Genomic DNA, 15,907 nt, shown 5'->3' with positions numbered 1-15,907 from the left:
GGGAGGTATTTCATGTTCTGTACTCTTTACCTGTACCAGGGTTAGCTGCTCCTTTGGACACCAGGTAAGGGCGGCTCCATTTTACTTTTTTAGGACATTGCATGTTCTGTACAGGACCCTGAAGAAGCTACTTTCCTCTACATAGACAGTGATTACAGCTCCCAGCAGATCTTTCTTACTTTTATATGGAAGGACTTGCTTTATCTGTATTAGTTATCTACCTTTTTTTCTCTATTCATCACTTTTTCCTTTTTTTGACATTTTGGGGCTTTAGAACCAATTACCAGGTTTCTATAGAGTTATGGTCTCAACATACAATGGTCGTCTTGGAACCAATTAATATTGTACCTTAAGGGACCACTGTACTTTAAATCTCATATATGGTGGCCAAAAACGTATCCCCTATCCACAGGATGAGGGATAAGTTTTACATTGGGATTCGACCGCTGTGACTCTTCTATACTGGGCCCTGGCTCTCTATTCCGAAACGGGGCATGTCAACCCCCCCTCGATATATCTCTATGGGAGAACCATTTGGCTATCTTCGGCATTGTCATAGAGATTTATGGAGGGGTCGTGTCAGTGCCGCTCCGTGTGAGGGGTTGACACATTCTGTTCCTGGGAGAGGCAGGGCCCCGTACAGTAGACTGCAGGGGGGGGGGGGGGGGGGCTGGGGCTATGTGGATAGGGGATACATTTTCGGGCATGATCCTTTTCCTTTAAACTACCTCCTCTTTGTGAGACTTTCATGCGTTTCTGTTCCTGAGACCATGGACAAGTTATTTAGCTTCATTACCCTGAACATCTACGTCATTTGCTGCATTATTTAGGCTCTGATAATAAGGGAACAAATTTGATTCCATGTATTAAAAATTCCCTATGATCTATCTGATTTCGGAGGCCTCCTATGTGCTATGAGATTATTATTCAAGGACAAGACTTGGCAATATTAATTCCAATTTCCCAATGTCTGTAATACGTTGACTTCTGTTCAGTTAGTCAATCAATATTCTGTATAATATTTCTGAGAGTTCTGTCTTGTGTCTGTGTCTCCTGGTGGGTTGAGAGAGATGTTTTCGGAACTATTTTTTTTATTTTTTTTTAAATATATCTAAGCTTCCTCAATGACAAGTCTAATGATCACCCCATTGTGCTGGGCCCCAGGGCATTCTCACTATTGCGTCTTTATTAAAACAGCCTTGACAGGTATGTCAGCGGGTTACGCTTGGATGTGTATAGATCCTTGTGAATAATGCATGCATTTCTTTTACTTTTTGTAAGCTGCAAACTTGACTTTTCTTGTGCATTAGTCATGGGAAATACATGTTATATTGGCTGTAAAATATTCCAGAACAACATAGATCAGTGTTTCCCAACCAGGGTGCCTCCAGCTGTTGCAAAACTACAACTTACAGCATGCTCGGACAGCCAAAGGCTGCTATGACTTGTCTGTATGTTTTTAGACGACTTCATTATTACTTTCCCAGGGGTAGTTCAGGTCACTGTCTAGACTGGTTAACCAGATACTGCAATAAGTGCTATGTAATAAGACTGATATAAGGAAACAGCGCAGTAAATGGAAGTTGCATCAATAAGTACATAGAATGTAAAACGAATGTTCACATTTCAACATAATTTATTTAGCTTTTTTAATAGTTCCTGTCCTGACCAATGAAGAGGACTCAGGACTTGTATACTGTTGCATCCCCTTTCACTGTGTTTCCCTAAACGGCAGCCCTTGGCCACCACCCGGCTGTGGAGGGGACTATAAGCATAGCCAGGGAGCCAGGAGCGTTGTTATGCAGGGAAAAACATTAGAGTGCTGTGTAGCCTTCATTCTAACAATTGCTGGGGGTCTCAGAGGTTGGACCACCATAAGTCATTAAGTTCTGACCATCAAAACAGCATGTTTACACAAGATGGCTGACTGGTTTTGGGGCCCTCTGGCCCTTATTCATTGTTTTCTTAGCAATATGTTTTCACTTTATGACAGGATCCTCATTTTGCAATGGTTATCAATAAGGTGTCTGTTACTTGTGAACCACTTCATTTCACATCCCTTGTAGACTCTGTGTACTAGAGCCAGTTCACCCCATCCCTGTTTGCCATACTTCTGGTGAGAGATTGCACTTTGCATCTCTGTTCAAGCCAGCCAAGAGTCCTTTGTTCATGTGGTTGTCTGGCAAAATTGTTTGCCGGTGGGCGGGATCTATGCATTTTGGCCTAAAAAGTGTCATTTGGGTAATTTTTTGACCATACTAGACTTTTTACTCCGCTAAAAAACGTGGCAGACCGTGATGGTCAGTTCAAGTCAAAAGTCTTATATGCTCAGAAAAGGGATTGTATGTAGTCACTAGCTGACTAGGGTTGGGTCATTGGATTGAATGGCATCTGTGCCGATCAATGTAAAGATAAGATTGCAGATGATTTGAGCTTCAAAAATTGTGTCCATGACACTGAGGCACAAATTGTGATGTGAACCTACCCTAAGTGGTGTTCAGAAGAAGAGGACAAGGATAGTTTTAAAATGGTAAAAAATACGAGTTGCCCATAGGATGAGAATGGTGCCAACATGAGTGGAAGCTTCTCAAGTCCATCAACCTGACAAAGTTTACAGTGTTTACTCAATGACCAGAAGAAACTCAGAACCAACTAATAATGTTCTTCATGGAGTAGAACATTATAGACAGTTGCTATATGAATGCTACAATGTTTTCCGGCACACAGGTTATCTTCCTGACACCCAAAAAGGCTCTTTCTGAAATGTATATTGCGACCAAGAAAAAAAACGAACAGAGATAAAGGATCAGAGAATTGGCACTGGATATAGTATATGAACTGCTAGCTGGAGTGGAGCTACAAAGGTCCCGGTATCGGTGTCGGTAGTGGTGCATCACGTCTATAGCAATAGATATATCAATGCAATTTCATTAATAACCATTCATTTCAGAAAGAGCTATATCATCACAACAAAGAAGAAATGAAGATGGAGCACTCACACGATCAGTATTCTGCGGGATCCTCAGGTAAAGTTCCCCTCTTGGTTCTTCAGCAGGGAGGTGGTAGGTGGTTTTGGGGGAGCTCAGAGACCGTCAATGCCGGCGTCTGAGCTCCCCCAAAACCGCCTCCCTGCTGAAGAACCCCATGGGGAACTTTACCTGAGGATCCCTCAGAATACTGATCGTGTGATTGCTCCGTCTTCATTTCTTCTTTGTTGTGATGATATAGCTCTTTCTGAAATGAATGGTTATTAATGAAATTGCATTTAGCTAATGACTATGCCCCGGACTGACTTAACATTCCTGACTTCCCGCTATTTGTATTGGGTGCACGCAGAATCACTTACCATACAAAATTAATTCAATGAACAGGGAATTGGGTTCAGAAACTAATTTTATGTAATTGCTGCTTTGAGCTTCTGGTTACCTGGTTAATGGCTTCCATTAAATGCAAGAAAACGCTGTAACATTTCCAAGAAGGAAAAAGAAGAAAAATATAGCAGTTCCCTTTGCTGGGGCTCATTTGGCTTGGTATGAGTGGGATGGTATAAGTGGAGTTATTTTAGCCTTTTCTTATTCAAAGGTCTTAGGAAGTGCAGAGGTAGTGGTTACACCCAGTACCTAAGGGAACTGAAAAGCTCCTATGGCGCATGGAAAAAACCCAGTATTATAAAAAATAAAAAAAAGTCAACAAGGTCATTGTTATAAATTTGGCATTAGGGCCCAGGATCTTCAAGTTGCACCTCTGTTCTTATTTGTCCTCCTGGGGAGCTTGTGATTGTACACAGACTGAGCTTCAGTGTAAAGTATGGGGGAGGTATAGAATAGCTGCTTAAAAAAGAGTCAAGGGGTGTTGTTTCAGATTATCTAAAATAACACATCATTCCCACATTGATATAACAGGTCTACGCTTGGACCACAGGATAAATACAATAAGAAAAAGAAGCGTATAGCGACCAAATAAATAATGCAAAAATAATTTTTATTAAACACATATGCTCAAAGATGACAAACATTTAAAATCACATAAAAATCAAGAAAAGGTGCAAGAGGATCAACTGAAATGGAGGCTACATGCATAGGAATCAGCCTAATAGCTGAAGAGCAGCTGCATAAGGACATCAAACAATGTAAACATGGCACCGCACAAAGGTAATCAGTAAGGTGCATAAGTGCATGGCAACGGTAACAGTACAATGGTTGCTTTCCCACAGAGCAAACGGTACCAACAAGCATTCAAGTATAATACTAAGGTGCTAAAAAGAGATGCAAAGGTAAATTTCCACAGTGGGATAGGTTGCAAGCGTGTGCCTCCTCCACCCGACGTTTCGCTGAGGAGCTTCTTCCAGGGTGTGGTCATGGAGTGCACAGCCCTCTCTAATATATGGGTGAATACCCAATCACCGGCAGACACCTCAGTCAGCTGACTGAGATATCTAATACACAGGAAATAGCAATCATTGGTGGAAGGGGAGGAAATGCCCTGTGGACCAACCCCCCCACCGTCACATGACCCCGATGTGGGGAGCAACACACTCCCACTGACTATCAAGATGTGGAATGCCCCTAACCAAAATACGAGCCCTCACCTCACTATTCCACCTATTTGCCGACAGGGATACGGGTCTGGCCCTTGACCCTTAGTGAGGTGAGGGCTCGTTTTTTGGTTAGGGGCATTCCACATCTTGATAGTCAGTGGGAGTGTCTTGCTCCCCACATCGGGGTCATGTGACGGTGGGGGGGTTGGTCCACAGGGCATTTCCTCCCCTTCCACCAATGATTGCTATTTCCTGTGTATTAGATATCTCGGTCAGCTGACTGAGGTGTCTGCCGGTGATTGGGTATTCATCCATATATTAGAGAGGGCTGTGCACTCCATGAAAACACCCTGGAAGAAGCACCTCAGCGAAACATTGGGTGGAGGAGGCACACGCTTGCAACCTATCCCACTGTGATAATTTACCTTTGCATCTCTTTTTAGCACCTTAGTATTATACTTGAATACTCGTTGGTACCGTTTGCTCTGTTGGAAAGCAACCATTGTACTGTTACCATTGCCATGCACTTATGCACCTTACTGATTACCTTTGTGCGGTGCCATGTTTACATTGTTTGATGTCCTGATGCAGCTGCTCTTCAGCTATTAGGCTGATTCCTATGCGTGTAGCCTCCATTTCAGTCGATCCTCTTGCACCTTTTCTTGATTTTTATGTGATTTAAATGTTTGTCATCTTTGAGCATTTGTGTTTAATAAAAAAAATGTTTGCATTATTTACTTGTTCGCCATACGCTTCTTTTTCTTATTGAGATTATTTAAAATGTTGAAAGTTAGGCTGCATTCACATCATGATTTCTCCATCCGACCTGAGTACACGATTTTTATAGCTTAAAATCGTATGAAATCGTATATAAAGTCGGATCCATTGACCTCCATTAAAAATTCGGATCCATTACACACATCCGATTTGATCCGCATCCGATTTCACACGCTTTTTGTTCGGGTCTGAAATCGGGGTTGACCACGATTTCAGACCTGGAACAAAAATCGTGTGAAATCGGATGCCGATCAAATCGGATGTGTGTAATAGATCCGATTTTTTAATGGAGGTCAATGGATCCGACTTTATATACGATTTCATATGATTTTAAGTTATAAAAATCGTGTACTCAAGTTGGATGGAGAAATCATGATGTGAATGCAGCCTTAGAAAACCATGCACCTAAGGTATAGTCATGGAAGCAACGGATGGTCTGGCCATCTAGGAAGGAGGGCAGTGTCTGAAGGCTCTTGGATAAGAGATATACAGTATGACATATAGTAGGGTGAACAGGAATGAAAACTATGTATTACTCATGGAGTAGAAGCTTTAATATCATTTTTTGTAGACCTCAACTGAGGTTTTTTTCTGTAGTGTAATATGTGGTATAAATAGTGAATAGTTTAAAATATATCCAAACTATTTCCCACCGTAGCAATAATTTTCACAACATGAATATATAAAGACCTCAGTGTGAATATTATTTAAGCATAGTAGAGTGCGCATTGAGTAAAAAAGTTATCCAGGATTAGAACATAGCTACTTCTTTCCAGAAATCACCCCTGTCCTCAGTTTGGGTTTGGTATTGCCGGTCAGTTGCTATTGAAGTGAATGGAGCTGAGCTGCAATACCACACACAACCTGGGGATAGGCCGGGTACTGTTTTTGGAACATTTAGACAGTAAAACATTAATTTATTCCCTTTCTATTACTCCTCAAATATTGCCACAAAAATATTTCCAGCATCAAGTGTTATCTCATTAAAGGAGTACTCTGGTGAAAATGTACTTATTCCTATTCACAGGATAAGGGATAAGGGGGGAAGGGTGTGTTGTCTATCGGTAGATGGCATATGCTCCATTCATTTCTACGGAGGTGCCGTTGCTGTCTGAGAGCTGTACTCGGGTCTTTTCGGCCTGGTGATTGTGGGGGCCCCGGTGCTCAGACCCCCCCATGTGCGATCAGCTACTTATCCCCTATCCGGTGGATAGGGGATACGTTAATTTTCACCAGAGATCTCCTTTAAAGGGGTTATCCAGAAAGTTAAACATATTTGTAAATTACTTCTATTAAAAAAATCTTAATCCTTTCAATAATTATCAGCTGCTGAAGTTGAGTTGTTGTTTTCTGTCTGGCAAAAGTGCTCTCTGCTGACATCTCTGCTTGTCTCGGGAACTGCACAGAGTAGAAAATGTTTGCTATGGGGATTTGCTTCTAAACTGGGCGGTTCCCGAGACACGTGTCATCAGAGAGCACGTAGACACAAAAGAACAACTCAACTTCAGCAGCTCATAAGTACTGAAAGGATTAAGATTTTTTTGATAGAAGTAATTTACAAATCTGTTTAACTTTCTGGAGCCAGTTGATATATATATAAAAAAAAGTTTTTTCCTGGATAACCCCTTTAAACTCTTGAAATATTGACATCCCATGAAACATTTCAGAAGCTCTTTATGTGAAAAAATAGGTGTGAACCTCTCTGTATGTTGTAATACAGGCACCAGTTACACAGTCCTGATTTTCCTTTGGAGAATATATAGAGCTGTTTATTGCTTAGATCTCCCGTATTCTCATATTGTGGAAGAAATCAGAGATTAAAGCATTTAATTTCAAGCTGAGAGGCGTCTGGCATGGTATTCTCCTTATTCTCGCCAGCTTGGTAGGGGGCTTGTATGTTGACTTCGAGACTGGACATATGCTTCAAGATCTGCTGATCACACAACTGTTAGTGAGACCACTGTGCAGTCAGCTAGGACTAATGCCTTCATGTCCTGCTATGGTGGATTTGTCAGGTTCCACAGTGCCAGAATGCTAGGCTGGCATTGAGATGTGGGTTTGGTAACCTGTGCACAGATTTAGTATCTCAGCAACAATACTAGAGCAGTCTCACCAGCACCGACCCGTGTATAGTCATTTGTTCTAAGGCCATGAGCAGAATCTGCTTGCTGCAAAATCCTGCTGATCATTTCCCCAGTGTGCATGAACCCAAAAAGGTCCAAGGCAATGAATACATTTAAAAACGTTTATCAATACTGGATCTCATGGTTGTAAAGGTTGTTAGATGGAAGGAATAGCATACTTGTGCAATTGCATAATATTTTAATAGACACACAGTACCACATCTACACATCATCCTCACAATTAAACATTAAAGAGGGACTCTGGTGGAAAACCATTTTTTTTTTATCAACTGTGTGCCAGAAAGTTAAAGAGATTTGTAAATTATTTCTATTTTAAAATCTTAATTCTTCCAGTACTTATCAGCTGCTGTATACTACAGAGGCAGTTCTTTTCTCTTTGAATTTCTTTTCTGTCTGACCACAGTGTTCTCTGCTGACACCTCTGTTCATGTCAGGAACTGTCCAGTGTAGGAGCAAATCCCCATAGCAAACCTATCCTGCTTTGGACAGTTCCTGACATGGACAGAGGGGACAGCAGAGAGCACTGTGGTCAGACAGAGAAGAAATTCAAAAAGAAAAGAACTTCATCTGGAGCATACAACAGATGATAAGTACTGGAAGGATTACGATTTTTAAATAGAAGTAATTTACAAATCTGTTAAAATTTCTGGAACCAGTAGATTTTAATAAAAAAATATGTTTTCCTCCAAAGTACCCCTTTAACTAGGCACTTAAACTTTGAATAGATTAATAGTACAAGTGAACATAAGAAACTTTGTAATACATCCTATAGACAAAAGTGCTTCTTTCTCCTGTTATCAAATGTCTTCCCTCGCCCCTCTCCTGTGAGATTGTATTCCACTCTGAAAATCAGCTCAGTTTTGAGAACTACAAATTATAGATGAAGCCTGCAGAGCAGAAGCCTGCATAAAAATTCCATATACAAGTTATATAATGAAAAGGAATCTCACCGCAGCACACGAGGTTTAAAAGTGAAAAAAAAAGTCTTGTGTTTTATTTCATAGCAAAAAAAGTGTTTTCACAGCAAGCGACGTTTCGACTAGGCTCCCCTAGTCATTATCAAGCAGTGCACATTGTGTCCATACAACCATTCTTAAATATGGGTATCAATCAACTGATACCTAAAGTGCATCAATTAAGCAATTAATAACAATATATAAAAATAGTCTACATATATAAACATTATAAATTCATATCATCCTCTGGTTTGATAATAATGTGTACATAGTGACAAGGAGTGCATTAAAAACATTCACTGCCGATGTTAAAATACATATAGAGTAACTACACACATATGGAAAAGTATTGCACATGATTAAGGGGCGGAGACTGCGCACCACTCACCTGGTGTTTCATTATTCATATTCGTATTGGTGTGTATGTGCATACACGGCCTCACTTTCCATTACATCATCAGCCAGTGTCTCCAGGTTACCCTACGTCATTGCGTCATCCCACGCATGACGCGATGACTAAACTAAATATCGCATCAATGCGCTGCGCATTCGCGCATGCGCATCGATGTCAATGGGCTCACCAGTGCCATCTTTACCAAGGGAACTGTAGCAACACTGCCCATACTCCACATATCACATACAGGTCTGTTCATTCACCCTGACCAGCATATTACATAGGACCCTACTATTCTGTGTAGGTCCAGCAGCCCATTTCTGGCAGCATGCACAGGGAACTCTAGTGTAACTCAATCATCCATATATATTTGGATGTGAATCCACAGCAATGGATCACATCCCAATCTCCTTGGTAAAGGCTGTCAGAGTCCCCCACATTTAGTGGGAGACTCTAGCTGCCAGCCAAGGGTAAGTATTCAGACAAACCCACACATCACCTTGCTGTTTTTCCTTTACTGCTTTTCTCAAGGGCCTAAAAGGGCCACATAACTCAAGGGCCACATGACTGTAACCTAACTGTAACATCTGGTCACAATTTCATATAGAAGGTACAATTATACAGTTCCCACTGGTCCTGGCTGGGTGCCCTTAGATCATCCCATGGAGATTTTGGCTGGCTAATGAACACACCAAAAGTAAACAATAGATCATTTATTAACATAAAGATATCACATAATAGAATATTCCTACATTATACACCGGATGTAGATGTTGCTAGGTCTCATGTCCAGATGTATCTACAAAACAAACAAAAGTATACACGTTAGAAGATTATCAAATGTGCACATGTATACCAAAGAATACACTTCTACACTAGTGAGAAATACACCTGATTACCTACTCAATATTCTCGTCGATATCTTAAACTCGACATTAAGTCCATTTGGTTTCAATGAATTTAATAGAAAAATTCACTTAATTTCTCTTTTTTTCAGAGCTGCTTGCCTGTCACCACCTCTGTTATTCACCGGTATATGATCTAATATCATGAACCGTAGTTCTCTTTCCCCTATGTCCCTTCTCTGTAAAATGACAGGACACCTTATCGAGTATCGGTGTTGGTTTAACCGAGTTTTTAAGTCCCATGTGGTCTCCCCCACATAGAGGAGACCACATGGGCACCACAAAGCATATACCACATATGATGTGTCACAGGTCATGTAGTAATCAATCTGGTATGTCTTGCCTGTAGTAGGGTCCGTAAAAATGTCCCCCCTATGCATAAGGGCACAATTCACACACCCTCTGCAAGGAAAACATCCCTTCTTAGACAAGGTTATGTAACGTTGTGTGTCCCCTGGTTTAGTCGACACATCAGCCTTTACCAACCTGTCCCTGAAATTTGTTGTTCTCTTGTACAACATTAATGGGGGTCTTTAAATTCTGGTATATCTAACCCTTCCTGAACAAGGTGCCAGTGTTTTCTAATGATTTTAGTGATGTCTCCTGAAAGGTCGTTGCAGGTAGTGACAAATGGAATTTGTGTACATGGCCGTTTGTCACTAGGTCTGATTTCCCGTCTCCTCGCTACTCTATCCTTCTGTCTCTGGATCAGGTTAATAGGGTTACCCCTTTCCCTAAAATTTTGTGCCATGTTGTCTACAGCTGTATGTAATCTGTCATCGTCATCTACAACAATTCTCTTGGCCCGCAACATCTGGCTAAATGGTAGACTCTCCACCATAGCCCTTGGATGACAATTATTGAAGGTCAATAGAGTGTTGCAGTCTGTTTCTTTGATATGTAAGTCAGTGGTCAACTTGTTATTCCGCACTGATACTTTGACGTCTAAGAAACTCACCGTGTCTTGAGAATATGTCAATGTATGTCATCACTTGTGCCAGTCCATATGAGGAAGACATCATCTATGTATCTCCACCACCCCAGGACAAGCCTGAAGTGGTGGGAAACATAGATAGATGTCTCCTCTAGATGTGCCATACATATTTGCGTATGTAGGCGCCACATTGCTCCCCTTGGCGGTACCTTGTTTCTGGATGTAAAACATTAAGTAATTGTTTTCTAGTACCAGCCTGAGGAGCAACGTAACGTGAAAAGTTATATAATGGCTAGAAACAGTGCTGCACCTCATGTGCACACAAAGTCACGGGAAATGACAGGTACGCTTTAACAAATATTATTTACTTTTCCAGTTTAACAGCATGATGCTATACTGTGTCCCCAAACTGAGGCTGATGGGACAGAAGTTCAGTGTCCGGGAGAAGATAGACATTGCTGGATTGCAGGTGAGGAAACCCCCAATCACACGCCCCCCCCACACGCACACATACAAACTTTTATTTGAAATGCAGTATTCTTTTTGGTTTTACTATATATATTTATTTTTATCGTCAGATTATTCAAGGAGTTTTCTGGTAGTTTTAAAAGATTTACAGTAAGATGAAACTGAAGTAAGAAAAATGTATGGCCAATGGCAGATGTTGGGGAATGAAGGCTATGACATGTTTCATGTTGAAAATAAGATGTTACAATTCTGTGGGATAGGGCAGGCGCATATCTATACAGCAGGATTTCCCAAAAAGTTTGCCTCCAGCTGTTGCAAAATTACAACTCCCGGACAGCCGTTGGCACACTAGTGCCCTGGTGCCAAAGGCCACTTTGCCACATTAGAACACAATGATATTGTGAATGCCATATGATACATGGAAATCTTGTAACCCATTTTGGGGCCAAGAAGGTTTGAGTTACGTCTCTGGAATAGTTATAGGACACAATATGAAAAAGAAAAAATGCATCACATTGTCGTGTTTCTACATTATGTGTATTTTTTCTGCAAAGAACTGTACAGTGTGATGGGTTATTATTTTTTTTTCACATATTCTGATTTTTTATTATCGATGGAATGAGATTAAGTTGCATTAAGCCGTCGATCCTCTCCCATCGCGCACTGAGATGCACGTTTTTGATTGACAGCTTCATTGCCTGGGAGTTTTACATTCATATAAAGTGACATTAGAGAAAGTCCAGTATTTGGAATGTAATTGCTTAATAAAAATAATGGAGACAAATTTTTTACATTCCCCCTGAGATAAACCGGCAGGTGCTCATCTATAACTCATTTGTCTATCAGGTTCAGGAATTTGCAAAACCAAATGCCTCTCACACGTTCCTGATAACAGGAAAGAAGCGATCGCTGGAACTGCAAACCAGGTAGAATCTGTTCTGTCATTTTGCCTTATGGGATTTATTTTCGTTTGCATTGTACTATAATTCAGTGTCTGTGGGGGGCAGCCAGCATATCTGGGGCAAGATAGCCACCCGCACGTTGCCTGCCTCCGCAGAATTCACAATGACCCACCTTAAGGATTGCTTGTACATATGTTCTATTACAGCACATCGGCATCCTAGAGGGCGGCGTTGTCCCACCTGACCAACCCCTTTCATTTATTGCCAACAGTTATGCAGTGTTTATGGCTAGCTATAGATGGTGCACAAACACACACTAAGTCCAGCTCACCACACCTACATAACATAAACATTTTCTCTTTTTTGGTGCAAGGAAGGCCTGGGCACACCTATTCCAAAACAGATTTATATATTGAGATCCAGTACTTGAGATGATTAAGAACATCTGTGCAAAACACGCCAGGTCTTTCGAGACTGGCTATGCTATTTTAATCATTGTGTGCTGCTATAAATTATCTTGGACTGTCATCTTCAGTGCTGGACTTCAATATTATCTATCAGCTATAGATGGTGCCTGATGTGTTTTTTTTCTAGTACCTGCTATCTAAAAAATCTCATCCAAAGGTTTCAGAAATCACAGGATAGTGATATAGGACACACGCTCCATTCATATCTATGGGAGCTCCAAGGAAACCCGAGTCTAGCACTCAGGCATTATCAGCACAGCCATAGAAATGAATGGAGCAGTAGATAACACACGCGGCTCACTGAGCAAGACAGGGTCCCATTCCTGAGATTGCAGGGGGTCCCAGCAGTTGAAACCCTGTGATCAGCTACTTATCCCCTATCCTCTATCCTATGGATACGTTAGTTTTGGCAGTTTTGGCATCCTGTAGTTAGGTTACCCTGCACCCATGGAAAAGATTCAGTTGGTGCCCAACTTTGGCGTCGAGAGCCGCAATTGCACGCTGCACTGGTGGCACCCATATGACACCCTCTGAGTATCATGTGTGGATCCTATTCTTTATTAGACCCATGCATGATAGTCACTGGCCTCAGCAACTGTTGCAACTGTCCTACTTGCTGCAACTCCAAGTATGATCTGAGGTGCAATGGTAAGGGTATGCTAGGAGTTGTAGTTCCACTAATTATAAAAGTGACAACAGCTCTGATGGGACACAGTCCAGCAAAATACACAATGATATAAGTGACTGACAGGCTACGTCTTCTCTGTAGTTGTTCCATTTTTCTTTATCTGATCTAGACTTCCATGACTTCTTCCATTTAAATCTAATGTTATCAGACTTTGATGCCTCTCTTTTGCAGCAGATCCTCATCCTCTGCAGACTGGTGCATCCTTTGCATTTTGTGTGGTGTACATTGTATTACATGGAAACATTGAAATTCATTTTCTCTTTATAGGACAGAAGAAGAGAAAAAAGAATGGATCCAGGTGTGACGTTATATAGTTTTCCTATAATAATCATTGCTACATTCTATAAATGTGACCATTTATTGTTACTAATAGTTTTTCTGTCAAATATGTTACCTAATTAACCCCTCTGGTATTTGACATGGCAACTGTGCTGATTTTTGTGTAGTTTCACTTTAAAAAAAAACTATGTTTCACCATTGATTTCAATAGGTGACATTGAAACAGAAATGTGTGGTTTTCAGAAATCATATTGCTGTTTTCTCTGTGTGGACAAATAAGTGACCTCCATGAGAAGTGATATCCATGAGAACTTTGAAATGAACTCCGATAATGCTCCAGCGGCAGGATATCTGTTTAAATTTCCTGACAACTTTGTAGCCTAGTCTGTGTCTAAAGAGATCATCATACGGATTTGCTGGTACTACCATAGACTTGCATGGGACTTCCAGCAAATCTGTTCACTGATCAATGTAGTCTCAGGCAAGTCTTATACTACAAAGTTGCTGGGAGATTTATCCTGCCACCGGAGCGTGATCAGAGGTACATTAAAAATATCCACTGATCCACTGAAAACCATATTAAAATCTGCACTGGCACGTATGACAAATCTATAGTCCCCAATTGACTCTTTGACTGTCCTTTTAGCAGACCTTTTTTTTCTTTTCTGCATGGAACATCAAATTAAAGTTATGGAAACTGCTGAGCTCTGTCCTGCAGCCATCTCGCCAGTATTTCTGTAGCATTTATTTTTACATGTGGATGATTTTCTACATTTATTTACTGTGGGACTTCATGATATGATCCAGCACTAAGCTGTCTTTTGCTTTCTTCACATGTTCAGGTTATTCAAGCCACAATTGAAAAGCACAAACAAAACAGTGAAACATTCCGGGCGTTTAACAGTTCGTTCTCGCGGGAGGAGGAGTATTGTCCAGACTCGCCGGTAATTCTCACCAAATCTGAAATAGCAAACCCCATTAATGGAGTTTTTCACAATTATTTATATTAGTCCATGTGAAGGGTAACATAACAAATATAGAAGGATCTGTACTTTACAGTATCTGAGAATGACATGTTCTATGACTATCGGAGACAATCTGAATCCCTCTGTTAAGGTTTGGTCCTATAATTCTAAGCATTGAAACTGTTGTTTGTTGCTTTCCATGGAGGTCAGATATATCTGTAGATATTCGTGTATCTATCCTGTCCTTATGGATCATCTATAAAAAAAAAAAAAAAAAAAAGGTGACTCCGTCTCTACCTCAAGGTTATAGTTGCCAACCTATTCCTGGGACATTTAAATCCCACCCCTGGTACCACCCAGGATAGCTCAATATGCTCAGGAGTACCTACAAAATGCCAGAGTCCTGCCAAAAATTTGTAGTCGAGTCGGCCCTGTCCCCTTTGGGACTGTTTGCTATAGAGGGGGGTCAATCATATGGCTGGCTCTTCTTTAATGCTTGTCAAATGTTTTTCCATATTGGGCCTAAGTGTGTTACTGTATCATGACTATTTACAAACATATATAGTTGAGAATTTTCTTTTTTTTTACTTTCTTTTTAATTATTTCTGTCCAGATAGCAACTTTGGGATCATACGATTCAGCACCAGGATCTGACAGCTGCAGTTCACCAGGGGGAGTAAGTGTTCTTCATACCATTATCTTGTGCTCTAAAATGTTTTTGGCTTAGAACATGCATCATTCTTTATGATCCAGAAATAGGAACTAGAGTTCATAAAAAATGGCAGAAATCTTCCATAACTATTTGCCTGATTCCAAGAGGAGTGATCCTTATAATTTTGGTATAAAACTCAAAATGTAGGAGCAACAACAACTTTACCATAAAGTACTGGACTGAGCTTGTGTGGCCCACTAAGGTCAGTCTAGGACCCAAAAAATAGTCCAGATCGCCCTACATAATGCCAGGAGGTGACAAGCACCTGACCATGGAACGATAAAGCAAACATGAAGTAAGACCTAAGGCCTTTTTCATAATTAAACAGAACACTACATAGGGGTAGATGGTCGCATACCAGCAATAAGGTATGCCATCGTATACCACTGTAACCCAAGCCATGCCCATTCAGTTCCAATGTTATGCTGTTATTTTGCGGATTGCAAAAGCATGGTCTCCACAGATTTTCTTTGACAAATAGGGCTATTTCGGCCATTAAAGGGGTATTCCGGGCAAACATTTTTCATCCCCTATCCAAAGTATAGGGGATAAGATGTCTGATCGCGGGGGGCCCACTGCTGAGACCCCCGGCGATCTCCCTGCAGCACCTGCATTCTATGCGGGTGCTGAATCTCCAGTTTCTGAGACCTCCGTGTTTCCGGGACTGGGGATGTGACGTCACACCACGCCCCCTCCATTCATGTCCATTCACGCCCCCTCCCATAAACATGAATGGAGGGGGCGTGGTGTGACATCACGTCTCCGAAACTGGAGATTCA

At 41.1% G+C, this 15,907-nt stretch overlaps 1 protein-coding gene across 3 annotated transcripts in view; it reads left to right on the top strand.

Moving 5' to 3' along the window:
* FGD3 (FYVE, RhoGEF and PH domain containing 3) overlaps nucleotides 1–15,907 on the top strand; it is a 319,018-nt gene that overhangs the window by 260,734 nt on the left and 42,377 nt on the right. For all 3 annotated transcript variants that reach the window (XM_056524347.1, XM_056524349.1, XM_056524348.1), the window contains 5 exons: nucleotides 11,024–11,116; nucleotides 11,962–12,041; nucleotides 13,440–13,470; nucleotides 14,294–14,395; nucleotides 15,030–15,092. In XM_056524347.1, coding sequence (XP_056380322.1) covers nucleotides 11,024–11,116; nucleotides 11,962–12,041; nucleotides 13,440–13,470; nucleotides 14,294–14,395; nucleotides 15,030–15,092 — 369 coding nt within the window. The remainder of the gene's footprint in view (nucleotides 1–11,023; nucleotides 11,117–11,961; nucleotides 12,042–13,439; nucleotides 13,471–14,293; nucleotides 14,396–15,029; nucleotides 15,093–15,907) is intronic.

This window comes from Hyla sarda, chromosome 6 (genome assembly GCF_029499605.1).
Source record: "Hyla sarda isolate aHylSar1 chromosome 6, aHylSar1.hap1, whole genome shotgun sequence".
Lineage (NCBI taxonomy): Eukaryota > Metazoa > Chordata > Amphibia > Anura > Hylidae > Hyla > Hyla sarda.
This window is presented reverse-complemented; position numbering and strand designations above follow the sequence as displayed.